Source organism: Balaenoptera musculus, chromosome 1 (assembly GCF_009873245.2).
Source record: "Balaenoptera musculus isolate JJ_BM4_2016_0621 chromosome 1, mBalMus1.pri.v3, whole genome shotgun sequence".
NCBI lineage: Eukaryota > Metazoa > Chordata > Mammalia > Artiodactyla > Balaenopteridae > Balaenoptera > Balaenoptera musculus.
This window is the reverse complement of record NC_045785.1, coordinates 4,283,194-4,309,609: the sequence shown is the minus strand read 5'-3', so window position 1 is coordinate 4,309,609 and position 26,416 is coordinate 4,283,194. Positions and strand designations below refer to the sequence as shown.

At 55.9% G+C, this 26,416-nt stretch overlaps 2 protein-coding genes across 7 annotated transcripts; one reads left to right on the top strand and one right to left on the bottom strand.

Annotated features, from left to right (window-relative positions):
• The first annotated feature begins 1,948 nt into the window (after positions 1-1,948).
• On the top strand, positions 1,949-11,208 carry ICMT (isoprenylcysteine carboxyl methyltransferase). The gene is made up of 5 exons (XM_036860751.1): positions 1,949-2,211; positions 3,057-3,145; positions 4,059-4,228; positions 5,016-5,233; positions 7,740-11,208. Exons 1-5 carry the CDS (start codon positions 2,017-2,019, stop codon positions 7,920-7,922), a joined length of 855 nt encoding a protein of 284 aa, XP_036716646.1. The 5' UTR covers positions 1,949-2,016; the 3' UTR covers positions 7,923-11,208.
• Positions 11,209-11,340: 132 nt separating this feature from the next.
• Positions 11,341-25,407, bottom strand: RNF207 (ring finger protein 207). 6 transcript variants are annotated; one of them, XM_036860708.1, is made up of 17 exons: positions 24,926-25,407; positions 24,146-24,278; positions 22,807-22,951; positions 22,622-22,703; positions 22,473-22,548; positions 22,269-22,394; positions 21,775-21,821; positions 21,421-21,489; positions 21,286-21,322; positions 20,699-20,767; positions 20,516-20,613; positions 19,503-19,743; positions 19,200-19,385; positions 18,878-18,929; positions 18,440-18,557; positions 13,948-14,028; positions 11,341-12,725 (listed from the first exon to the last, which is right to left on the bottom strand). In XM_036860708.1, the coding sequence occupies exons 1-17, from the start codon at positions 25,114-25,116 to the stop codon at positions 12,557-12,559; spliced, it is 1,920 nt and encodes a 639-aa protein (XP_036716603.1). In that variant the 5' UTR covers positions 25,117-25,407; the 3' UTR covers positions 11,341-12,556. The 6 variants fall into 6 exon arrangements, with proteins under 6 accessions (XP_036716603.1, XP_036716593.1, XP_036716611.1 ...); XM_036860698.1 differs by having other exon boundaries at positions 21,286-21,354; positions 21,421-21,493; positions 24,926-25,406; XM_036860716.1 differs by having other exon boundaries at positions 19,557-19,743; positions 21,286-21,354; positions 21,421-21,493; positions 24,926-25,406.
• Positions 25,408-26,416: the final 1,009 nt, after the last annotated feature.

Sequence of the window (26,416 nt, the reverse complement as noted above, 5' to 3'; positions counted from 1 at the left end):
GAAGAGAGAGTTGCTCAAGCCTTCCAATCTGCATTACATGTTACTCTGTGCCCCCCAGAACAGGGACTGCCCCTGCCATAAGTCAGCATGGAGAGCAGATACCAGTGGCCAGAAAAGGAGCTTCCTGGGAGCAGCCCTCTGCCCCAGGACCAGACTCACTCCCAGGAGTGAAGATGCAGTGAGCACCCTCTAGTGGCCCTGAGGTGTCCTGGAGATGCAGGAGAGGTCCTGAGTGGGGGAGACAGTAGAAACAGGGGACAGCCAGGACCCTGGCTCGCAGCCCCCAGTAACAGTCCAGGCTTCCCACATGGCGCTGCAACTGGGTGATGCTGGATTTTAAAACATTAAATCTCCTTTCAGTTCCCATCTACCGAGTTTAGCAAATGTCTTCTGAGCACATTTTAAACATGATACTGGGTTTACAGAACATCGGTATGAGATCTGTGAAATCAGGATCCCCATTTTATAGGAAGTTGAGGATCATAGAGTTGCTTTGCCTGAGCTCACAAAGCTGCTGAGGCAGGCTCTCCACCCTTCCCTGAACCCAGCTTTCCAGACACCAGGCCTCCTGCCTGGTCCTGCAAGGACACAGGAAGGTAGGGTGGCCAGGGACTCAGAGGCAGACTGGGCTGACTGCAGCTCACAGCCCACCTGCCCTTATGGCTCTCTGACCCACTACTCTGGGTTCCAGCCTCCCCCAGGGCCTGTCCCCTATCCCGCTTCAGGCTTGCTTCCTCCTGCCTCTGTGTCTGCAAAACTCGGTCCCCTCCCTCCTGTAGATGTCCTTGCTCTCATTTCCAGCCTCAGGCGGGCTGCCAGTACCGACTCTTCCGGGGCAGACTCCTAACGCTCCCACCCACGGGCCTCTCTCTGGGGTCGCTCCCATTCCCTCTCTATCCCTACTTGGCTCCTGACCCACTCCCATCCCACCATAGTTTATTCTAGTCATTTGCTTACTTGCCTTTTTCCGCCATCAGGCCTCTGTGAGCGCCCGGAAGTGGAAGCATTTACCTTTTAAAAAATTAAGGAGCAGGACTTCCCCAGTGGTCCAGGGGTTAAGACTAAGCCCTTCCACTGCAGGAGGCACGGGTTGGATTCCCGCTCCGGGAAGTTCCACAATGCTGCGCCGGTAAAGTAAGGAACAATTCCTAAGTAATATAGATTGATTGTGGGCCAGATGGAAAATACAAAAACATATAAAAAAGACAGTAAAATTCTCCCAGAGTCCCTACCACCTGAAGATTACTGTTGTGAAGTAATTTTGGCTTCTATTCCAAACATTTTCCCAGGTTCACACATATGCTTTTCTTTCCCAAGTGAAGTCAGGATCACACTGTAAAGTTTTGCATGCTGCCTTATAAAAAAACGTAATGTCTTGAGGATTTCCACCGTCGGCTAACATTCTCCCTCGACGCGAACTGAAGTGGGCGGTCACCCGGCTGCGTGCATGCCCCAAGGGTAGTGTCCCCGCAGCCTGGGCGCCCAGCGGGCGCTCGGAGACCCTGACGAGGGCGGGTGGTCTCTGCGCGCGGATCCCCCGGGGCGGGGTGGGGTGGAGGCGGATCGCCGGCTCGCGCCCGCATGCCCAGGACTGTCGGTTTCGCGGGGGACCGCGCGAGGCCAGTGAGCGGCGGGGGCGGGGTGCTTTAGATTTCACGTGATTTCTCTGGACGGGGACATTATGGAGTTTGGGGCCGACTCCTGGCAGACGCCGCCGGCAACTTCTCGGCCCAGGACCCAGCCTCCCCGCGGCCCCGCCAGCCAGCCGCAGCTCTGCCTGTGTCAGTGGGTCCCAGGGGGATGGCGGGGCTGGGCGGGGCGGCAGGGCGGGGCGCTCCTGTCAAATTCGGGCCCCTGCCGCACGGCGCGGCGGTATCGCGAGAGTTCACGGGCGGTGCGCAGGTCTGGGCGGCTGCCCTTCCCGACCGGCGTCGGCAGCGCAGTGCGCAGGCGCGGCGGGCGGGTTTCCCCAGGCTACGGTTGGGGCCGCCGCCCGCTGGTCTGCCGCCCTGCGCCATGGCGGGCTGCGCGGCGCGGGCTCCGCCGGGCTCCGAGGCGCGCCTCAGCCTCGCCACCTTCCTGCTGGGCGCCTCGGTGCTCGCGCTGCCGCTGCTCACGCGCGCCGGCCTGCAGGGCCGCACCGGGCTGGCGCTCTACGTGGCCGGACTCAACGCACTGCTGCTGCTGCTCTACCGGCCGCCGCGCTACCAGGTGCGGGCCGGGCCGGGCCGAGGGCCGGGGCGGGGACCGGGGGCCGGTCGGGCTGGGCGCGGCGCGTGGGCACCGTCCCCCCGGGGTCGAGGTCGGGGTCTGCTGAGAGCGCGGCCCGCGAGAGGGGCTGCCTCCCCCGGCCGCGTCTTTTAGCAGCTGCGAGTTCAGGTGGCAGGAGGGCCCCCTCCCTGCCAGTCCCGGGGGGCGTGGGGCGCGGGCCCCCTCCACCTGGCGGAGTGGGTGGGAAGTTGCGGTTGGTGCCGTTCAGCAGCTGCGGCAGATGCACGTGGGGTGGGGAGTGAGCGGGCCCACGAGTTCTTTTATGTAATTTAAGGTGTGGAGAACTACCTGCTGTCAAGTCTGAGGTCAGAGGCCCCCGCAGTTACGTGGAGGGGGCTGGGCGCAGAGTCCCGGCTGCCCGACCAGATTCGCTGCATGGACTTGGGAGAATCCGGCCAATAAGCTAGGTTTAACGCAGTTTTCCCACAGCCCTGAGTGACAATAACAATCATAATAGTAATGGTAGCTAAACCTTACTTACGAAGCACTTCGTCTTAAGTGCTTTACTTGGGTAATCTTCACAGCAGTCCTCAGAGGTAGGTACTCTTGTCATCCCCATTGTGTAGATGGGGAAACCGAGGTCCAGAGAGATTAAGTAACTTGCCTAAGGCCACAGAGCCATAGAGGGGTGGGCTTGGGATTTGAACCCAGGCAGCCCTGCTTCACCCTGTTAACCTCTGAGCAAATCGGCTCCATGGACTTGCGGGTGGCCTACTTATCCCAGGAAGTAGGATGTATGCTCTGTGAACAACCAGGTGACTGATCCCCTTTTGGGTCCATTTCAGATAGCCATCCGAGCCTGTTTCCTTGGCTTTGTGTTTGGCTGTGGAGTGCTGCTAAGTTTTAGCCAGTCTTCTTGGAATCACTTTGGCTGGTAAGAAGTGCTTTGGGAATGATAGTTTTGAGGTGAGGGTGGGCGGATCAGAGGGTCAGTAGTGATATTCCCGCATCCCTGGCTGGCTGAAGGCTAGTGAGGGCTCTAAGGGAATGAGGCCTCTAGCTTCCTAGATTCCCGCATCTCGAACCTTGAGAACTTGTGCCCGTTGGTTGCTTCTGTCGCAGGTGGAAACAGGTCTCCCTGGCGCCCTTCCCATAGGTGCTCTCATCTGCTGCACCTTCAGTAATGTGACCAGCCCTTCCCAGAAGAGGGTACTGGTCCTCAGTGACAGGAAGGGGCAAGGCTCTGGCTCGTCTTCACAGGCCTTTTCCGTCTCTAATTTCTATTAGGTCACATCTAGTGCCTCCCCCACGGCCAGTGTAGGATTTTTCCCTACACTGTGATTTCAGTCCCTTGAGCCTTCTAGGCCCTGACCTGGATATGAACCAGTGGCTTCAAGGTAAAAAGCTTCATCTCCTATTATCAATACTCTGAGCCATCTAATCCTTCTTTGCTGGAATTATTTCAGTTTTTCGAATTTTTGTATTCGACATACATCACTACTTTATTTTGATACTTCTCTCTTTCATGTTTTACTGTGTGTAGTGTCATTTTAAAAAAGGCTGAAGGCCTATAGTGCCTTCCTAACCTATGTTTTTTTGTTTTTTTGTTTTTTTTCTTTTTTTCCCTCCTGTGACATTCAACAACATAGTCCCTTTACAACCCCCCTTTCTGCAAACCTCAGGGAATAATGCTACATGTGGGTGCCTGATGTCCACTCTCAGACAGGTGACAGCAGGCCCTCATCATAGAATTCAGGGACAGTTCAGACCAAATCTGTACTTGGACTTAACGGCTAACTTGATTCCCTTGCCCCAACTTACCTCTCGTTCTTTTTGTTTTTAAATAGGTATATGTGCTCCCTGTCATTGTTTCACTATTCTGAATACTTAGTCACAGCCGTCAATAATCCCAAGAGTCTGTCCTTGGATTCCTTTCTCCTGAATCACAGTGTGGAGTATACAGTAGCAGCTCTTTCTTCTTGGATAGAGTTCACACTTGAAAATATCTTCTGGCCAGGTCAGTGTGCCCTGCTCTCCCCTCTGCAGGGGAGATGGGTGGCTTCCACGTGGGCCTGAGGACAGTGACGTGGGTTCACCTCTCAGTTCTAATCTCCCCGAGTGATTTTCCCCAGACCTCTATCCTCACTAAGCTCTTTATAAGGGACAAGCTCCACTTGTGAATTCTGCTTCTGGATTTTGAATGGAGGATGTGTTGACCTTACGCTTTAAGCCTTGCAGGACGTAGTGTGTACCATTTAACAGGAAGTCCCAACCTCTGATAGCTGTAATACCAATTTTACAGTCAGAAGATTTGGATCTGTTCATTTTCTGTGACTTGAGAAATTTCATGTAAAAATTTTATTAGCAAAAACTACTGCATCTGGAACCCACTCTGACACTGAACTTTCCACAGCAAGTTAAATGAAATGTATGTAGTTCCTAAGATTCAGTAAAGGGCCAAGACGGGAGACGCTGGATCCTTCTCGGCTTCACTTAGCTGTGTTTGTCCCCAGAGGAAGGATGGGAGCGTGTGGCAGGGGGGTGTGGATGAGAGCCCGTCAGCTCTTTGCCGTGACTCTCTAACTGGGCTGTTGGCGTTCTAACGTGAATGGGTGAACAGCACGACTTAGGGGACTGTGTTTTGTTTATAATTACATTTTAATGTGATGACAGATGCCGATTGCCCACTAGCATGTGTTCTAGTGTCCCTGTCTTTCGAAACATAGGTTAATTTTAAGCATGCAGAGGGGAACTCAGCAGTCCAGGGTCTTCACTCCCCGGTTGTCACCATCCCTCTCCTGCAGAACTGAAGCAGATCACCTGGCTCAGCGCCACGGGGCTGCTGATGGTGGTCTTTGGAGAGTGTCTGAGGAAAGCGGCGATGTTTACAGCTGGTTCCAATTTCAACCACGTGGTGCAGAATGAAAAGTCAGAAACCCACACTCTGGTGACAAGCGGAGTATACGCTTGGTTCCGGCATCCTTCTTATGTTGGGTGGTTTTACTGGAGTATCGGAACCCAGGTATGCTATCAGATACGATACTGGTCTCCTTTAAAGTTTTTAAAAATATGTTTTAAATCGACATATAATTTAAATATCATAAAATTCACCATTTCAAAGTGTATAATTTGGTAGATTTCAGTGTATTCACGAAGTTGTTGGTCTTTTTAATTTTTTTTCCATTTTCTTTTTTTTTTTTTTTAAGTGTTGTTGTTTACTTATTTATTTATTTATTGGCCATGCCGTGCAGCTGGTGGGATCTTAGTTCCCTTAGCAGGGACTGAACCTGGACCCCCTGCAGTGCAAGCATGGAGTCTTAACCACTGGACCACCAGGGAATTCCCTGTTGGTCCTTTTAAAATAGGTACACGTGTTCCCTGCCATGTTTCAAGTGATAGTTAAATAAAAGTCAAAAGAACTGATTTAGTCTTTAGCATTTTTTGCTATGTACTTAAAATCTGGGTGTCCTAAGCTTGTAAACTCTTGGCGATTCTAGGTGCCGTTACCCCCCTGTCGTACCCCTTTTCTGCCTCTTTAACTTAGATCTGGAGCATCCCAGTGGGATGAGGACAGAGATGGGGCTTTGGGGAGAGCCCTTTGCCACTCAAGGGGCAGCTTAGCTGATTTTCATTAGAGGCTGCTGTGGATGAGCCCAGGGTCATGTGTCAGGTTTAACATGAGCGATGGAGGTTTGCTCTGTCTCAGGTTGCAGACCGAGCCTTGTTTCTTTTTTTTTTTTTTTTTTTAATTAATTAATTAATTAATGGCTGTGTTCTGTCTTCGTTGCTGTGCGAGGGCTTTCTCTAGTTGAAGCGAGCGGGGGCCACTCCTCATCGCGGTGCGTGGGCCTCTCACTGTCGCGGCCTCTCCTGTTGCGGAGCACAGGCTCCAGACGCGCAGGCTCAGTAGTTGTGGCTCACGGGCCCAGTTGCTCCGCGGCATGTGGGATCTTCCCAGACCAGGGCTCGAACCCGTGTCCCCTGCATTGGCAGGCAGATTCTCAACCACTGCGCCACCAGGGAAGCCCCCGAGCCTTGTTTCTTGAGCATTGTCTCTTGAATCTGTTTTCTTAGTCCTAGAAGGACTTGGCCAGAGAATGTGGATAGAGCTTAGAAAACTCATCACCTCTTTGGGAACATCCAGTCTGGGCCCCCAGGCATCCCATTGCAGTGCATGCTATGGGGGGGCACTCTGGTGACCCTCAGTGGTGTAGTAGGTTACTGCACAGCATTTGTGTGAAAACTTGCAACTCTGAAACTTAAGATCACATTCCCCGGGAACAGATTGATTGTAGTGGAATCATGTAATTTGCTGTTAAGTGCTAACTAATAAACCTAAGTGCTCTAGGACTGGAGAGCTTTTCATACTTCTTTGACTATAGATCTTTCTACACCATGACCCAGCACACAAGTGTGTGTAAAAGCTGCACACATCTTTCCTGAACAACACTCACCCTGACTGTGTACAAAACACTCTGTTTCCTATCTTGTTAGTGTTTGTAACGCCGTTTCGGATGCACGGGATTGGTCTCCTGGCTCCATGACGGGTTGTGGCTTGAGACTGGGAAACCCCGCTCTAGGGTCTGCTGGCGGTGGCGGCACAGGCTCTGGGGTCGCTGGCGGGCGGGTGGGGCCGGTCCGGCTCTAACGTCAACTGATTGGCCTCCGTTTCCTTGCGGGTTAAGCGGGGGTGGCGGCGCTACTCAAGAGGCTTGCTCTGGGCGTCGAATGGCTTACTGGTTGGTGGTAAAGGGCTTGGCATGTGCTGGGAACACAGTAGGTGCTCAGTAAACAGTGGTGAGAAGAAGTGGGGTCACCCATGTGGGGAAGACATACGTCCCGGGCGGGGGCCGAGGGGCCCGTCGGCGTGGGCAGGGGTGGATCAGTGGGCTCCCTGAGCTACACAGACAGAGGTGGGCCGAGGAGCTGCTTTCCTGGACTTTGAAAGCCGGGCTCAGGAGGCGTGGTTGAGGCCTTGGTGCTTTCTGAACAGGGGAGTGATCTGATGGAAGAAGTGGCTTTGGGGGCTCAGCTGATAGCAGTGTATCGAGGGCACTTACGCAGGAAGGTTGCGGGGGCCAGAGGCAGGGGGCCAGGCAGCGGTGGGGTGGGAGGGAGCGTGCTAGGGAGGGGGCAGGCTGGGAGCCACGCGGGAAGGCGGTGGTGCTTGGAACAGGAATTCACGAATGGGGGTGGAGGGAGGAGTTGCTAGCACCCCTGCCTGGGGGTTGAAATCCAAGAGGTTGCTCTTTCCTTTCAATTTTTAGGTATCTCTCAGGTAAGAGGAACAACAGAAACGAAATGAAAGCTGCAGTGATGGGTGTTTAGCCCTGTCGTGAAAGTGATGGTGTGGTTTCCGTTAATGGCGCCCTGGCTCAGGGTCTCAAAGACCCTGGTGATATTTCGGGAGTTTCTGGGGCCCTTGGCAGGAAGTCCTCTGTGGTTGCTGGAGAGCAGCACGTGCCGCTAAAGTTCAAGGTGTCGGATCACACTGACCCCAGTCCACTAACCCTGTGTCCCTTCGTCAGGTGGTGCTGTGTAACCCCATCTGCGGCGTGAGCTACGCTCTGACAGTGTGGCGCTTCTTCCGCGACCGGACAGAGGAGGAGGAGATCTCGCTGATCCACTTTTTTGGAGACGAGTACCTGGAGTATAAGAAGCGGGTGCCCACGGGCCTGCCTTTCATAAAGGGGGTCAAGGTGGAGCTATGATAGGCCCGGGCGGCCCAGGCCAGGCCGGGGGGCCTCCCACTCCAGGCAGCGTGGGACGGAACTGCTTCCTGTCGGCCGCTCTGCAGAACGGACCTTCTTAAATCATTTTGTATGTCACCAGTTACTCTTCTGGAATATCACTCAAGATCAAATGGTCAGAAGGCCTTAGGACCAAAGGACCCCCCTCCCACCCCCACTCCCACCTCCCCCTGCCCCGGAGCAGCGTGATCTCGGGCTGCATCAAGGTAGGACGCAGATTAAAGGTGGACGAGATGCAGGTAACAGCAGTACTCGGCAGTGCCCCCCCGACGTGCCCGGGGAGAGCCTAGGCCACACTCCATCCCCAACGAGGCCGGGGCTGTTAAGTGGTGACCAAGACCTCTGGGGAGAGGGGGGCTCGCTCCTGACGCTGAGTGAGGCTCCTGCAGCAGGAGGGGTACGTGGGCTCCAGTACCTACTAGCGTTAGCAACCCATTCAGAACCCTTACTTGGACCGAAACACACAGACAGCACAGCTTTAACCTCCCTGTTTCTGTCCTTAAGTGCATGAGGATCTCTATAGTTTTAAAGACACTTCCTTATAAGGCACTTTGGCTCTTCATATATCTCATCATGTTTACTTACCTGTTTTCAAAAACAGCAGTATGAACTCGGGGGACTCGCTTGGCATGTGAGCCCCACCTTTCATTTGGCAGAAAGGCAGCACAGACCCCTCCAGATGACTCAGCTGACGCTTTGTGTTACCAGGGCTCCCCGGGCCAGGGAGACTGTGGGCCCCTGTGGCTTTCCTGGGTCCTGGCTCCTCCCAGAAGGGGGCTGTTACCAGTGACAGGCATGTCAAAGATGTGTCATTTCTCCTTTATCCAAAAAAATGCTTCCTGGACACCTGCTCTGTGCAAGGCATTGTTAAACGTTGAGAAATACTGCTCTCCGTTTACTTGGGGTTTATTCTTATTCTATCATAGCTTATATTTTTGTGTTTTGACTTAAATCTATTAACCATTGATTTCTATGTTCTGTTCTCAAAATTCCATCGTCCCTAATGCCATTTCAAACTGTCTTTTCCAAAGGGGTTTGAGCATAAACAACTATGAAATTCAAGCAAGTCAACTCATGAAAAAAATAGGGCAAATAATCCCGGTTGAGATTTAGTCAGTACTTTTGTTTTTCAAGTTCGGGAAGAGTGGTTGGCTTTACGAGTCAAACATACAAGCTTTGAGACCCTTGTTGAATTCTGGACCAGAGAGCAACTTGCTCTCAGTGTGAATTCCTTCCATGCAGTCCTGCAGTGGCACCAACAGAGCGTGAATCAGAGGTGGCATCGGCCCCTGGCTGGAGCGCTGCCACGCCACGCCACGCGACGCGGTTTTCGAGGAGCCACTAAACCTTTCTGTGCCTAGACCTCCCCATCTGTAGGATGGGGTCAATACCACCTACCTCGCAGGGGTCTTGTGAAGACTTAGAAGAACAATGTCAAACGTTTTTAATACTTCGGTGACAGAGATGACATAAACGAAACCAATATTGCATGAGTTACACAGAATTGGACATTTGATTCACTGTACCAGATACCGGAAATGTGTGTTCAAAAAAGCATTTTACCAACTCAAAATATTAACTTATTTCTAGATTTCATGGCCTAATTAGTTTTTTCATCATTATATATACCAAAGAGGTTTACAGGTTCATCGGTGACAGGTGCGCCATTTGCTGGTTTGAGGGCCGGACAGGTTCCAGCCTCGGCCTCCTGAGGTCTCGCAGGCAGACAACCGAGGCAGCAGCCAGAGCCTCGCGGCAGATTCCTCTGGCGGGAACGCTGCCCGGTGGGACATCAACGTGCACTTACTGTGTCTGGGGACTTGAATCAGTGCTAAACTTGTTCTCCAGACCACTCCTAGTGAAATAAACGCCACTTAATAGGATTGCAAAACTGAGGAGGGCGTAGCTGGGGTTTTGGCGGCCACCCCCAGCTCTTTGAGGGAAAGTCCTTTCTTGCTGCATCTAGCAGGTTAGGACCCAGCTTTCGTTACCACGGGGGGTCGTGAAGTTGTCTCTTTAGCAGATGGAGAGGAGCTAGTGACGACCCTGGCTTTGCGGACAGTTAAGACCGGAGGTGTTGGCCTCTGACGGTCTGTCCCTCCTCCGCCTGCCTGCCAGGCCTGGAGCTCAGGAGGCAGGCCCTGGTGTCGGCAGGGAGATGCTGCCCTCACACCACCTGCGCTGGACGTGACATTCTGCTCTGCTTGAAAGAGCAGGTCCACAAGCAAGTTCCCACCCTGATTTGTAACCCAGGGCGGAAGTCCGCAATTACTTGGGGATCAAAGATGAACTACTTAGGGGCGGGATTTGGCAAGTGATTGACTTTCATCTAGCACTGAGATCTTCAGGTTATTTTTAACTTTATAAATTCAGCAGTGACAGCGCACAGGGAAGAGAATCAGGTTAATGAGGTACAGGCTTTTTGGGTATTCCCGAAAGCTTACTTTGGGTAAAGGCCACGTCGCCGGTTCCCTCAAATTAAGAAACCGTCAAGAGATTTCTTTTTCCATTGCAGGTTTCAAAGCGGGGACTCTGAAATGGAAAATAGGCACTGCACAGAGCAAAGCTATTCTGAAGCAGTGCAAAATGAAACCGTTCATGAGGGTTTGCAGGCTGGGGCCGAGAATGGCAGTTTACGGAAACGAGGTTGTAGGCGAGCCTGGCAGAGGGCAGAAGGCAGTGCGCCCCGCCAGCCCTTCATTGTCACAAACTGCTGCACAAGCCTACAAAGTGAACGTTATTAATCCCTTCCACTTACTTAGCACTCTGGGTGATTAACATGATGGGGAAGCATCGCTAAACCAAGCGGTTGTGTTGACAGGTGAGGTTCTGTGGGGTCCCGACTGCAGCTCCGTTTGGTCGCAGCCCCTCTGTGGCAGGAAGAGTGAACCACTGTCCCTTCTCTGCACTTCCTTACTGCCTTAGGGAGTTGTGCTCTCCCTCTGCGTTTTGCCTCTGCAGTGACCTGGTGAGGCCAGGCGACCCCAGCCTGTCTGGCACGGTGGGAGAGGCTTGCTCTCTGTGCCCCGCTATGGAAGCCTGACGCCCCGTCCTGGGCTCGGACGACCGGCCATCAGCAGCGGTCCCAAGCGCTTGCTCCTGAGGGTCTGTCCCATAGCTTAAGCTAGGAGAGTAACCTAATGGGGTAATTACTCTTCTTTTTACATGCAGAAATGTTTATTTAAATATTGGATTTTCTTTCACAGAAATTATTTCCAATTCTTAAATAAAACTGTACTTGATTTCACTGTGAACAATAGTATGATTGTGTGGGATTCAGAAACTTTTTTTAAAATATTTATTTATTTATTTGGCTGTGCCGGGTCTTAGTTGCAGCATGCAGGATCTTTTAGTTGTGGCATGCGGGATCTAGTTCCCTGACCAGGGATCGAACCCGGGCCCCCTGCATTGGGAGTGCAGAGTCTTGACCACTGGACCACCGGGGAAGCCCCCGGAAACTCTTAAGGTCTTTTTGCTTCTGACTAAGAAATGTCCAAAACCTATAGCGTAAAACCAGATGTGTTTTGCCTCCTCAATTCTGTTCTGAAGTCCTACCTCTAACCAGTTTGTCTTGACAAGTTCCTCCAGCCCCCCAGGCTACCGAGGAGGTTTATGATGCTTTGGGATGGGAACGTCGGTGCTCTTGACTGCAGGTGTGGAGGTGTCGGGTACTCATGTGGCAGATGGGTCAGTGTATTGACCTGCAGGCCTACCTGGCACATAGAAGCCACTCGCTGTTTGAACCACTGAATCAAGCTGATGTTTGCTTAAAGCATGATTCTTTGGGCATCATTTTGCCTCCAAAACTTTACATTTTACATCATGCAGGTTAATTTTCTTTTTTAAGCATTTTGTTTAAGTTCCGCTTGATAAAAAGGGTACTGGGTAGGAGTGGAAAACCACTAGAGCAAAGTTGCTGGTGAATCGTGCTTTAATATCAATAGAAGGTGAACACAGGAGAGTGACAGCAGGCAGGGACAGCGGTGGGGAAGTCGTGACGGCCACCTCCTGCCATGCGGGCCACCAGGTGCTATTGCGTGGCTTTATGCGCTCAGCCCTGGCCCTATAGTGAGAAAAGCTGGAGCGAAGGGTTTTTTCCCCTATGCTGAGTCAGCGCTCAGATTAGCGGGTGGAACTTTCCAGCGGCGCCCGGTTAACAGTGGGGCTGTGGTTCAGGAGGAGCCGGATTCCTCTGTGGCAGGGCAGGTGCTGCACAGTGGGCGAGTCTCATCACCCGAAATTCAGACGGGTGCACACCCCACCCCAGCGGGAGCTCTCGGGACTAGCACACAGACGCCAGGGAGGTGCAGGGGGCGTGAGGGGCTTCAGGCTGGATGTTCACTCATGTAACATCCTCCACGCGGACTGGGATGCCGTCCCGAGTCACCGTGATGAGGACCAGGACTCGGGGCGACACGAAGTCTAGCTCAAGCCAAAGAACCTGAAATTGGGACCTGGCAGAGACTGTCTGGGTTTTACTGCTGATAAATGATTACACATTAAACAGAAAATCATGATGGGAACCGCCTCTTCTTAAATATCCCAGCCTTGACGTGCATGTTGTAAAACGCCCGACCTCCGGGACCAGTCCCATGCTAAGCTGGGCGCTCTCTCCATGTGGGGACGTCACCCCCATTTTTCGGTTTGGGTCTGTGAGAATCTTTATTTTTCAGTGGAGGCTCTTCTGCGAGGCTGCTCAGGCTCCGGCTGTTTCTCGGCTCTGAGGTCTTCTCTCTCCTCTCCGAGACACTCACTGGATCGTTCCTAAAGAAACACTTAATGTGAGCTCCTCTCTGCTCCCCTGTCTCCCTGTGTCCCAGCACTAAAATCCACCCAGGCAGAGGCTTTCAGAATGGCAAGCCTTCCGGGAAGGCACCAGCGGGTGATAGAACCTTAACTACATCATCTCCTAAAGGATTCTTTTTTTTTTTTTTTTAATAAATTTATGTATTTATTTATTTTTGGTTGCGTTGGGTCTTCGTTGCCGTGCGCGGGCTTTCTCTAGTTGTGGCGAGCGGGGGCTACTCTTCGTTGTGGTGCACGGGCTTCTCATTGCGGTGGCTTCTCTTGTTGCAGAGCACGGGCTCTAGGCGTGCGGGCTTCAGTAGTTGTGGCTCGCGGGCTCAGTAGTTGTGGCGCGTGGGCTCTAGAGCGCAGGCTCAGTAGTTGTGGTGCACGGGCTTAGTTGCTCCGCGGCATGTGGGATCTTCCCGGACCAGGGTTCGAACCGGTGTCCCCTGCATTGGCAGGCAGATTCTTAACCACTGTGCCACCAGGGAAGCCCCTCCTAAAGGATTCTTATTCACTTCTGATGACTTTTAGTTGCCAAAACATCAGCAGTGCAGACCATTCCAGTGGCTTGTGGTGACCCTGCTCTTTGAATTGACCCTCCCCTGAAGCATGGTGCCTGGGAGGGTAGGGCTGCTTTCTGCTCTGTCACCAACCCCGTGGTGGCTCTGGATGCAGCAGACCTCTCCCCGCCCCCAGGCCCTTTTAGCTCTGACTTTCTACAGCTCCAGAGAAATATGAAAAGATCAGCCTGTGACAGTGACACATCTGTTACTGCACATTCTCTTCTCCCTCTGGCAATTATTTTGGCAAACACTGTGGCTCCAGTGAGTAGCAATGCTCTCTCACAGGAAGAAATAACCCTCGATCCCTTTTTCTCGAGTCACAGTGGTGTAGGAGCCTGCGCTCTCAGAGGTGTGGGTGGGGCAGGAGGCAACCACGGCTGTCCCTAGTTATAAACCTCACGTCATGTCTATCAGGGTCACATCTGTCATCTACGAGGTCATTTGTTTGAAGGCACTGCCCAGTTTAAGAACCCCTCTGACCCTGTATTTTACACACTGAGGCCCAGCTGAGGCCGTAGAGCTGGTCAGTGGCAAGTTGGGACCAAAAGAAAACCGGAGGTCAGTCTTTGTCGCCTGTATTTGTCTCTGAGATTAAATCGTTTGCCCGCTCAGGTTGGAAAGACTCACTTTACCTGGCCTGGGCCTCGCCGTTCACGCCGTCATCATGCGTGTTTTGTAGATGGTCTGACGGTTCATCCACAGGGGCCTGAAACCTGTGTGAGAGAAAGCAGTTCCCAGGAATCTGGATGCAGCAGAGCCGGCCCGCTGCATGTGCTTAGTTAGGCTCACTGCACAAACACCAAACTTGAGCAAACGCTTTGGGCCTCAAATATTTACCGAGGGCCAGGGCCACGGCAGTGGACGAGAGAGGCTGGGCCCTGCTCTTGTGGGAGACCCGTTCTGCGGGGGGAGACACGCCAAGGTTGGGAAGGAGGCCCAGAGGGACGGATGATGGGGAGTGACAGTGAGGGAGACCCGCTTTCAGTAGGGTGGTTTGGGAAGGCCTCCCTGCTGACGTTCAAGCTGAGACCTGGGTGATGAGGTCCATGGAACAAGACGAAGCAAGAACATTCCAGGCAGAGGCAGGGAAGTGGCAGCCAGTCTAGCTTCTTTGCGGGACTGAAAGGCCATTGTGCCTGGGGTGTGGGGAGGGGCCGACGTGGTCAGAGGTGGGCAGAGAGGGTCCCGAAAGGACTTTCAGGCCCCAGCATGATAGGCTTTAGAAAGACCACTGACCACTGACTGACGTGCTGGAGGGGCCAGGGTCAGGGGGTTGACGACGGCGGCTTGGATTGAGGGTCACAGTGGAGACCAAGCAGGTGGACCAGGACAGTTGAGTCAACAGGACTTGAGGGTGGGTTGGCAATAGGGGTGAAGGAAAGAAAGGAATCCATGTCTCCTGGGCTTTTTACTCGAGCGCCTGGGTGCTGTGACGCCTTCACTGAGATGAAACAGGAGTAGCATGTTCGGGGGGGAGGAAACCAAGTTCGGGGCCATTGTGGGGTTTGAGGTGCCCTGAGACCACCAAGAGGAGACTCTCCCAGGAAGGGGCACTTGGAGATGAGTCTAGAGCTTGGGCAGATCTGTGCTGGGGAGGGGGATTGGGGGTCCTCTGCCATACCATGGGGTTTTAAAGCCAGGAGACTGGGTGAAGCCCCTTAAGGAGAGGGCGTAGGATGAGAAGAATGCCTGGGACTGAGCCCTGGGGAAAACGGACACTTGGGCCTTGAGCCGAGAAGGCAGAGCCCAGCCAAAGAGACTAAGGAGGAACAGCTGGGGGACTTCCCTGGTGGCCCAGTGGTTAAGACTCTGCGCTCCCAATGCAGGGGGCCCGGGTTTGATCCCTGGTCAGGGAACTAGATCCCACGTGCATGCTGCAGCTAAGAGTTCGTATGCCACGACTAAGTAGCTGGCGAGCCGCAACTAAGACCTGGTGCAACCAAATAAAGATAAATTAAAATAAATAAAATTTAAAAAAAGGTTCTCTTTCCCTTTAAAAAAAACGAAAGAAGGAACAGCTGGAGGGGCAGGAGGAAAACCAAACCGGGAGTGTGGGGCGTCTCAGAAGCAAAAGAAGAGTGTGATGAAGGTGACAGACAGCCCAGGCTCCCGGGTGCTCTCCGAGGCCAAGGGGTGCAGCCGACAGGTTGCTGATGGTGGGAACAAGAGCAGATTTGGTGGGTGGGGTTGGTGTGAGTTGCCGGCAGTGGGAGGGGAGGAAGCAGAGGGCAGCTCCGGATACCTGGAAAGTGGGCCGTGAAGAAGGGTAGAGGCAGCCTCCCTGCTTGCCCCAAACCTCCAGGAGCTGGGCTCCTGCCCGAGCTTTCCATTTGCTGACACCAACCACAGATGCCACTTCCCCGCAGAGATGTGACTCTGCCGGGGTGTGGCCCCCTGCAGGCAGGCAGAAGCACCCTACCTGAAGCCAGCTGCCCACTGAAGCAGAGCACACAGAAGGGGAAGGACGCCAGTGGTTAAGAGCACGGCTTAGAACGGGCACACAGCGTGAACAGGCTGGGTAGGCGGCACCAGGATGTCACCTCCACCCAGAGGCCCCCCAGGATAATCCCAATCTCAACTGCTAACACCAGGGGTTAGTTCTGCCTGGTTTTGAGGTTTTATAAATGGAATCACACAGTATCTGGAGTAAACTGCTTAGTAAATGTCAGCTTAGGAGGACACTGTAACTAGTCCTGGCTGGTCAGCGATTTGATCAAAATTGTGCAAAAGGCATGATGAGTGCAACCTCTCAGTGTGACATGTTAAAATAGTCACTTTAAAGGTGGCTTGGCAGTTCTGGATTAATACAGCAATTGCGTGCACACACACACACACACACACACACACACACACACTCTAATTTTCCTTCTTCCCCAAACTCATTAAAACTAGTAAAGGGACCAAAACAATGAGGGGGAAAAAACCTCTCCAGGTTGACAGCAGGAAAGGATAACAGCAAAATTTTGGAACTGGAGAGCATGTAGACAATGGTCAGTAATTCAGCAGACCTGAGCAGCTGAGGCCCGACCAGTTCCCACCACAGAATCCTCAGGGGGCCCAGGCACGGGCAGCCCCGATGCCTCTGCAAGCAGGAGGGTGGGACTGAAATAGGACGATGAAGGTCAAGATCCCTACCTCCGAACCGCTGCCCCCACCCCCAATACTGAAGGGTTAGTCTGTGGGAGGGTGCGACCCACCGTGAGAACTACTGAAGGACAGAAAATCAGCTGTGCATACAGATACTCCATACGGTGACCTTCCAGGAAGGAAACTGGGCAAAGATCTAAAACTGACATTGGGGCATCAAAAGTAAGATAAAGCAAAACAAAAAACGCTGCCCACCCAGATCCCTTACACCGAAGCACCGCCCATGTGCTCAGAGCTTCCAGCCTGCTCTCCCCAACCCCAACTCCTAACATGAACAGGTGATCAAAGATTTCCTGACAGCTGAGAAAAGCCTTTAACAGGGAAGGTAGAAACCTACATAAACAAAAAGTAACTTGGAGGAAACAGACTTCAGGGAGAAGGAAACTTAAAAAAACAAAAGCAAAAAAACATATATCAGCCCCCAAAGGGGTAAGATATTCTGTCCATGAAACAACAGAATGCTGTGTAACAAGAGCAGTCAGGGTACCAAAAACACCTCTTTGGAAATGAAAAACAATTTAAAACATTTAAAAGAGCTCTTGGAAATTTTCTTCAAAAATGAAGAACTAAATAGAAGAGTCAGAAGATAAGAGAGGAAATCTCCCAGAAAGTACAGCAAAAAGATGAAGAGGTGGAAAACAAGACTGAAAAGAGATGGTAAATCAGAGGGCCAGCCCCAGAAGGCCAATACCCAGTAAGAATTCCAGAAAGAGAAAAAGTGGAGAAAATCAACTAACCAGTTCAAGAAGAAATATGCCCAAACAAGGACATGAATTTCCAGATTGAAAGGACCCACCGGTACCCAATGGATAGAATTAGACCCTCACCAATGTGAAATTTCAGAACACTGGGAGCAGAGAAGATTCCACCAGCTTCTGAAGAGAGAATAAGTGGGGACTTCCCCAGTGGTCCAGGGGGTAAGACGCTGTGCTCCCAATGCAGGGGGCCCAGGTTCGATCCCTGGTTGGGGAACTAGATCCTGCATGCATGCTGCAACTAAGAGTTCACATACTGCAACTAAGAAGTCCGCATGCTGCAACTAAAGATCCCGCATACCGCAGCTAAAGATCCCACGTGCTGCAACTAAGACCCGGCACAGCCGAAATAAATAAATATTAAAATAAATAAATAAATAAATAAAGAGAATAAGTGGGTCACATTATAAGGATTAGGAATCAGAATGTCTTCAAACTTCTCAAAGACAGCCTTGGAAGCCAGAAGACAATAGAGTGATGCCTTCGAAGGAGAATCATTTCCAATTTAGAATTTCCATCTAGAATTCAATACCCAGCAAAACTATCAGTCAAGTGCAAAGGCAGAATAAAGATATTGCAGCCTTGCGCTGTTCAAAACATGTCCCTTCTCTGTACCCTTTCTCAAGGAGCTGCTTGGGGGATGGGCTCCACCAAACCATGAAAGAGGACATGTGTCATATGGGAATCAGGAGATCTCACTTTGGAGTGAGGCAAATGGAGTCCCCTGGAGGGTGGTGGAGGGAGAGGCTAGGTTGACCACTGTGTACCAGCCCTACAGGGCAACCACCCTGGGGCGCAGACTTGAGAGGCAGGCACATTGAGGACCTGCCACCAAAAATCCTCTGCCACTGTAACACCTCCAGTGCCCAAGTATGGTGCTGAGAGCCTGGTCCAGGTTCCTATCTAGACTTGGCTTAACCATGTACTGGGGAAGTTCTCTTTCCTCTGTGTCCTGCTGTCTGGATCAGCTAAGGACCCTCATTACACCCCCAAGGTGTAAAGAGATGGGCAGTTGTGTGCAGAAAAAAAGCAGAAACTCAGAGCAGCGTGCTCATTCTGTGTTTTGGCAGATGTCCAGCACCTGGTCCTCCCAGATGCCCTGATTAAACCTTCACGACCTGGCCCACTGACTTCCCTGAAAGGGGCTCTTCCAGAGGTGTGGCACCTTTCCCACGCCCATTCTGAAGTGCCTTGGTTCCCCCGGAACACTCCCTGGTCTCACCTGGGCTCTAGCCGCTCCTTCACCTTGGCAATGGAGCGGATGTAGGGCGTGATCTGCTTGGTGATGGTGGTCAGGTAGGCATTCTCCTGCTTCAGCTGGAGGAGGTCATGGAGCTGGGCTGTGGGGGCCCAGGCCAGAGCGTTAGGTCTTGTTGGCTTCAAATTCTTACTCTCCAACCTTGAACCATCTAAATAACCTAACTATTTCAGTGATTACCTCTAAGTAAAGAGTGAGGTAAGACTCGTGAAGGCATCCTACTTACTGAATCCTGATCTCAGATATATCATTTGGGGGCCGGTTAGCAGCTGTGAGGCAAAGTCAAGAGCTGGGGGGAAGAGCACGGGGGTTCGTATCTGGTTAGTGGGTAACTGGCTTCCTGCCCCTGAAAGCATGTGGATTAGCTCCAGGGCAGGGGTGTGCCCAGCAGCTGCCCGGGACCTTCATAAATCTCCTGCTCGTTAGCCACGCGCTGGTAGGATTCCTCCCAAATCTGAAAGAGAAAGTAAGTTGGATACTGCACGTGGCCGTGAGTTGGAATTTCCCTTGGCAGCATTTCTGTCCTCTAGCTACTCAGAGCCATAGGACACTCCCAGCCAGTTCATGTGGTTCCAGGCAGCAAAGGCCCAGGTTCCAGAGCCTGCCACACGAGGGACTCCTGGGGCACCAGGCCAAGGTCCCCCCCCCTTCCTGTCTTGGGGTAGCCCATGTACATGCTGACAGGTGGGGCTGCAGGGGAGGGAGGTTCCTCGGGAAGGGCTACCTCCTGGAAGACTGCTCTCATGCCCTCCACGGAAGCATACTCCAAGGCGATCTGTGTGTCCACCTGCAGGGACTTGTGCAGGATATCACCCATGATCTCGGCCTTGATGAGCGAGTGGTGCTTGGTGAGGTCCCGGTGCAGCTCCTGTACCTGGTCCTTCAGGTTCTGCATCTCTGCCTGCAGGCGCTGGGGGGAGAGACCGCGTGAGTGCCTGTGTTTCCTGCAGGCTGGGTGCACTGCGGGGGCCTCGGTGGAGGGACGGCTTGCAGGCCAGGTGGCCAGGACTAGATTTGGCCGCTGCACCTTGGCGAGAAGGGGTGGGGCCTTTCCCAGCTGGCAGGTCCCTGGCCCCCTCACCCGGTAGGAGTTCTCAAAGTGGCGGCAGTGTTCCGTGAAGGGTGAGTCGTTGCCCTCTGCCAGCAGCACCTTGGTGCTGATGGACCGGTGCAGCGTGGGCTTTTGGACCGGTGACCCCAACATCTTTCCCACGGGGGAAGGGCAGCTGGGCCCCATCAGCACCTTGGGGCCCGAGCCCCCTGCTAGCCTGGGGAGAGAACTAGTGTGGATGTAGACGTAGGGGGTCCAGAGGGTCTTCCCCTCCCCCAGCCTCCCAGCGCGTTCTCAGCCCTCTCACCCCAGGCTGCACACCACAACCACGCAGGGGCTCTGAAAACACCTGACGCAAGGCTGTGTACACCCAAGACCAATGACATCAGCAGGGTATTTTTAAAAATCCTGAGGGTGATGCCAATGTGCAGAAGAGTCCACCAGGATGTCCTCAGGGATGTCCACCAGGATGTCCTCAGGCAGTTATGTTCACCCACACACACTCGACCTTGCAAATCTGGCCTGATGCCCAGTATCCCTTGCCTGGGGCCCTGGAGCTCTTAGCAGACATATCCAGCTTAGGCATTTCTCCTAACTCCCCCGGGGGTCTCGGGCTCTCTAGACTGGGTTCCCCCCCCCCCCGGAAGTCAGACCCCCTGCGGCTTCTGGCGACCCAGGCCCCACCCTAAGCTACCCCTTCCTTTCAGGGCTTAGACACCCCAGTCCAGGTGCAGCGGCGGCGGCTGGGGGCGCCCCTGAGTCCCTCTGTCCACCCCAGGCCTGGCTCCACTCCAGGTCAGCCACGGGCTTCCGATCCAGGGCGGCCCCGACGGCTGTTTCCAGGCTGGGCGGACTCTCCCTCCCGCGTGGACGTCTTTGGAGCCCAGACGCGGCGCGGGGAGCTCGGCGAGCTGGGAAGGGCGGCCCCCACCCCAACAGGGACCTTGTGCCCGCACCCCCTTCCCTGTCCCGGCGCCCCTGCGGCTCACGTGCTGGTACCGCCCCCGGCACCCGCCGCCCGGCGCGGTCCCAGCAGCAGCAGCGGCTCCAGGCAGCGCGCGAACTCGGCGCGGTGGTCGCTGGCGATCTGGGGGGGGCGGACGAGCTCGTGAGGCAGCTCCATACTCCGCGGGCCTCCGCCCCGGCCCGGCCCACCCCGCGGCCCCGCCCACCTTGCTGCTCTGTGCCGGCCGTAGGCGATGTGGCCGCGTGACGATGCCCTGCAGCCTCTCCACCAGCTCCTGCGCTCATGTGGGTGGGGGCGTGGGGGTGACAGGGAGGCGGGAGGACCCGAGGGCGCGTCCGTCTTTAGGACTTCACCTGCCATCCAATCCTCCACACCACCCCTGCCCCCAAATCCACAGGAAAGCCTGGGGGGTCTGGACTCCAGGCGACACCCTGCACCTCGGGGGAGCAGGCTTATGCCCCCTCCTAGGCTTTGCTGTCCTCTTATTTTTTTATTTATTTTTTGGCCGCGCTTTGCGTGGCTTGCGGGATCTTAGTTCCCCGACCAGCAAGGATTGAACCGGCTGGAGTCCTAACCATTGGACTGCCAGGGAATTCCCTGATGTCCTCTTAAAAGGGGTTCAGGTAGCCCCTAAATGTTTTGTAGATGATGGTGTGGAAGAGGGGGCCACCCAAAGACCCCCTGGTCCAGCCTCCAGGTAACAGGCTGCCCAGCCCTGAGGTGGGGGGCTCTGGTGTGCAGGGTGGGCTCCTGGTGGGGAGGGGGGGAGACACAGAAGCTGTGGGCACTCACATAGCCCAGGTCCAGGAACTCAGCCTTGTTGGCCAAGCTGAGGAAGGAAGAGCAGATGACCAGGTGGACCTGCGAGAGGGACACTGCTCAGTGCCTGGGCTGGGTGCCCGGCCCTGCGCCCCCAGCTCCCCTTACCTGCAGGGTGGGCAGCAGAGTAGCCAAATGGGAGAGCTGCTCCTTGAAGGCCTTGTCCTTTTCTTCATACTGGCTGGGGGAGGAGCAGGCAGCCTCATCTCCAAGGGGAGGGCTGCCCACCCCCACTTGGGGGGCGGGCTCAGAACTGGGTGGTTCCATCTCCCCACCAGCTTTGTGCATCCTTCCTTGACACCCCTTCCCTGAGCCCTGAGCCCCGAGCCACGTTTTCCTCCTCACCGGTAGACACCTGGATGTCTTGCTCTCCAGGGTGGGCCGGGGCCTGCCCAGGCCCAGGCTATGAGACAGGTGTCTGGAGGTCAAGGGGCAGGGGATGGAGAGCCCGCCACCACTCACCTCTGCACCGCCTGCAGCAGCAGCGCTTTCCTCTCTGCCAGTTTGTCCTGGGAGGGAAGGTCTGCTACTGACCGGGCAAACTCGGCCCTGCCACCTCCCAGCACTCTCCCAGTCCCCTGGGCCCCAGCCACACAGCCGCTTAGGCTGGCTCTCTCTCCAGCCCACCAGCCCTGCTGCCCGAGCCACCTCCTTCTTGCATCTCACTGCCTGAGAGCCCTGGTGCCCTCACCTTAAATGTCACCTCCTGGGGGAAGTCTTCCCTGACCCCCTCTCACCACCAGCGCCAGCCTGGGGCAGGCCCGTGCTCCACCTCTAGAACTCTCCTGGCAACTACGATTAAGTAACTTCTGAACGTAGCTCAATGCTTGCTGCCCTGCTACTCTGGAAACTACACGAGGGCCCCGGGGGGGAGGGGCCTGCCCTGTGTCCCGGGGACCGGTCCTGGCTGATAAGCATGCTCAGCCTGTGGCTGTCTAGTTCCCCCTACCCCTCACCTGCATGCTGCCGAAGAGGGCGTGGATGGCGGCCTCCTCATCCGCCGCGCTGCGTCGCACCTCGTCCACCATCGCCTGCAGCAGTGCGATGGCCTCCCGTGTGGCGGTCTGCAGGGCCTTCACCGCCTGGGGACAGGGCGGCCTCAGCCTTGTGGGCGCGCGTTCCCAACCCCCGCCCCGGCGCGCCGGGCACCCCGCTCTCACCAGCATCGCCTGCTGCAGCCGCTCGCAGCCTTGCACGTACGCCGACTCGAGGTCCACGCAGTGAGCCCGGCTCTCCCTACAGGGAGCCCGCGGATGAGCCCTGCTCCGGCCCACCCTCCAGCCCCTCACCTCCCGCGCCCTCTACCCACCCCTGCATGTCCCGGAAGCAGCGGATGCACAGCAGCGACTTCTTGTCGGTGGAGAACATGATGTAGGGCTCGGCGTGCAGTGCTGCGGCCGGGGGGCGGGGAGGGGGACGGCGGTGAGGGCTCCGGCCGGTGCCCGCCCCCATCCCCGCCCAGCGCTGGTCCCCCATCCGGCACGCCGCACTCACTGCACTTCTGGAGCACGTCGCGGCTGCGCTGGCCCAAGGCCACGATGTCGTGGCGCGCGAACATGCGTGCCCTGTGCGTCTCATCGCGGCAGCGCGCGCACAGCGGCTGCCCGCACGTGTTGCAGAAGTACGTGGTCTCTGCGTCCTGCGGACAGAGCTCGGGCTCAACCCGCCCGTGAACTGGGAGCCTGATCCCCATCACAGCCCGCGAGGGAACCGCAGCCTCCGCACGTCGTGGCTGTGCGTCTCGGTCCCAGCCTGGGGCAGGCACGCGGTCACATGCAGCCCTTTCATGTAACCCCAACGCGCAGCGCTCTCATGTACCCAGTTTACAGACGAGAATATTGAGGCTCAGAGAGTAGGTAAGTAGATCCAGTAAGGGGCAGGTACCCAGGACGGTCTTGCGGAGGGGGTTACATGGGGTTGTGGGGAGGGCAGGCACTGCATTTGCAAAACATTTCACCTATAACAAAAACGTGTGTGTACGCCTGTGCGTGTGTGAAGCCCCCCTTGGCACCCTCAATAGTAGCCACATGGATGCCCACCCCGGCCATCTGGAGTGGGAACTTGGCTGGGAGGAGAAAAGGAGTGAAGACCTGCAGGTGCCCTTCCCCAGGGCTGAGAGTCCAGGGCACTGACCCCAGCAATGGCTATGAAAGCACAGACCCCCAACTTCCTAAGTTGGCACTCAAGGCCATTTCCTCCCCACGCTCTCCCTACCTCCAGCCCCTCACCTCCTGCTGGTTATCTCTGTACTTCTGCGTAGCACATATTCTAGAACTTGCCCGCCCTCCCAGACCTTTTGCTCCTGCAGGGACATCCTCCTGGGATTTGGAACACCTGGTCCAGCCTCCACAGGCCAGAGCGAGTCTCGCGTGCCCTTCACCGTCCAGCCTGAAGCCTGGCCTCTGCTCCCTGGTCTTTCAGGATCACTCCTCCCCAACGGCACAATGTCCTCACTTCCCCTTGGGCTGTTGATAGCTGCTCACAGCTACCCAGGTAGCAGCGGACCCCAGAGGGCTGGCCTAGGCCTGTGCCCTGGCATGCCCTTCCTGTTCCAATTCACAACTGTGTTCTGAGTTGGGGACCAGTAAGCTCCCCCCAAATCGAAATAGCCTTAACCCCTGCAACTATCTTGGTGTTGGCCCAAGGCAGTTGTTTTGGACCTCAGTCTCCACACCAGTAAAATGGGGCCCACATTCTGGATACAGGGTGCCTTAGAGAGGCGTTGGAGAATGCGCTGATGGGTGATCCTCTGATGACATGGCGCACACTGCAAGCGTCAGGACAGTGCAACCTGGCACCCTCCGCTCCCCACCCCACCCCCAGGCGCCCCTGCCTGCTTGCCGCACTCCTGGTCGCAGTTGGCACAGCGCACCACCTCCATACCATCCCCTGAGCTGTCCACCAGGAACTGCAACAGCCGATCCACCGGAGGCAGCCCGCTGGGGCCCTTCACCACCGTCTGGTGTCTGCGGAGAAGCTCCAGCCAACATCCAGAGGCCCCTTCCCTAAGGCTCCCTACCCGCTTCCTACTCCATACATTCCAGGCTGGAGCTAAAAATAGGGCGGCGGGAGGTGGGATGCCTGCAGGCCTGACGTCTATAAATATCTCAGCCAGTGCTCTCTCTGACCCCGTCCCTTTCCAGTCCTAGGGGAATCTTGGGATGGGGTTGGCGACTCAGGGTGTCAAAGGCAGAAGGCTCCCCTCAACCCCCTCTCACGGCATTGGGCAAGTTTAGGGCCACCCCGGGTAACTTGAGCCAACATAACCCGCTTGTGTTGACTGAAGACTTCAGGACCCCCAAGTGAGTTACTGGGAGTGTCCAGACGCTGAGCTGAGATCCCCTACTCCAGCAGCATTGAATCCGACAGCACGCGTACTCTAGCCCGCCCTTGCCCCCTGACTTTCTGTGGGAGGCCTTGGGCCATAACCCCAGGTCTCAGTTACCCCATCTGTAAAATGGGCCGGAGCCTTCACGTTCTCTGGCGGAGAGGTGCAGGCTGTGTGCAGCCTCTCCCAGCCGTCTCCACAGGGAGTCAGAGCCTTGCCCTCCCAGCACCTAGGTCCCTGCCCAGCGGGGCCAGTCTCCCGTCTTCCGGGGCTCGAGGCACTCACTGGCACAGCGGGCAGGCGAGGCGGCCGTCGGCGGTGCGGCCGCGCAGGCAGCCGGCGCAGAAGTCGTGGAAGCAGTCCAGCAGGCAGGGGTGCTCGTACTGCGCGCGGCACAGCGGGCACACGAGCGGGGGGCCGCTCGCCGCGTCCAGGGCGCCCGGGCCCTCCAGGGGCGCAAAGATAGCTCCCGACATCTTCGGGCACAGCGCAGGAGGGCGGCGGGGCGCCCGCGGCCCCTCTGCCCCGGCGCCGCCTCCCTCCTACCTGGCCCGCTGGACCCCGCGCGGCGTCCAGCGGTCGTGGAGCGGGGAGCAGCGAGCAGCGAGGGCCCGGGGCTGGGGGCTGGAGCGCCGGGCGCGGGGAGAACGGGCAGGAGGCGCGCGGAGGGGCCAGACCCTGTGCCGCCGCCCTCCCCGCCTCTCCACGGCAGCCCTGGAAGGTCAGTCGGTGCCTCCTACCCAACGCCCAGCCTCCCCGGGCCTCCCCGTCTCCCACCTCCCCTCACCCCCACCCCAGGAATTCCCCTCCCGGTGTCCTCTGGACGACCCGCAGCCGACACCCCTTCTGCGCCGGGCGCTCCCAGGCTCGCGCGCGGTGCCCCCGTCCTCCTTCCCGAGGCTGGCGCCGGCTGCCTCGCGCCGAAAACCTGGACGGATCTCGGCGCTCGCCGCCGCTGTGACCCAGGGCTCCGGTTACGGCCACGGCCGCGGCCACTGCACCCCTCGCCCGGAGGAGGAGAGGCGGCAACGCGCGGCTGGAAAGGACCCCGCCGGGCAAGGGTTCGAGGTTCGGACTGGACCCCGCCCGCGGTGACAGAGCCCGGAGCCCGGAGACGCGGGAGCGCCGCGCAGAGCGGGGCCCGAGGACCCTGGCTGCGGGCTCCTCAGGGGCGTACGGCCCCGCTGGCTAGGCCGGCTCTGCGCGGTCGGATTTGGGCCGGGACAGGAATGGGTCCGCGCGGCCCCATTTCCTCGACGGGCGGTCGAGGGCGCCCGAGAGCAGCAGCCGCCCCTCCCTCCCGCAGACACTCCAGTTCTTGGGAGAGCACGTGAGAGGGCTTGGAAGCCCAGAGCTGCCTTTGGCAGGCTGGGTCTCTCGGCCAAGTTTCTGACCTCTCAGAGCCTCAGAGCTGGGGTAGAACAGGGCAGCCGCCCGGTGATGAGGTGAGACTTCAGTGAAGTGAAACGCACATCCTAAGCTTCCAAAATAATTAAGGCCCCACGCCCATCATCAGCGAGTTCCCAAGGTAGGTTTGTGTGGGAGAGTGATAGAGGACGCTCTGAGCCTTTCCAGCTGGGCCCCCTCTGCCCTTCTTAGCCTGGCAAGTGCTTGTTTCACCCAGTGTCATTTTCTCCAGCATGTCCACCTTCTCTGCACATGTCACCCTGAGCTCCGGGAAAGCAGCCCCTGTAGCTGTCCCTCCTGAAATCAGAGTCAGGCCCACAGCCTGACCCATAGAAGGTGCTCAATAAAATCTTACTAATCAGGGACTTC

Coding starts and splice junctions, on each gene's coding strand:
- ICMT (XM_036860751.1), top strand. CDS start 2,017: ATGGCGGGCTGCGCGGCGCGGGCTCCGCCGGGCTCCGAGGCGCGCCTC. Junction 3,146..4,058: donor TCTTGGAATCACTTTGGCTG/GTAAGAAGTGCT, acceptor GTTTTTAAATAG/GTATATGTGCTCCCTGTCAT. Junction 4,229..5,015: donor TGAAAATATCTTCTGGCCAG/GTCAGTGTGCCC, acceptor CCTCTCCTGCAG/AACTGAAGCAGATCACCTGG.
- RNF207 (XM_036860698.1), bottom strand. CDS start 25,116: ATGTCGGGAGCTATCTTTGCGCCCCTGGAGGGCCCGGGCGCCCTGGAC. Junction 22,549..22,621: donor TGCTTCCGGGACATGCAGGG/GTGGGTAGAGGG, acceptor GGCTCCCTGTAG/GGAGAGCCGGGCTCACTGCG. Junction 21,494..21,774: donor CTGCTGCAGGCGGTGCAGAG/GTGAGTGGTGGC, acceptor CTCCTCCCCCAG/CCAGTATGAAGAAAAGGACA.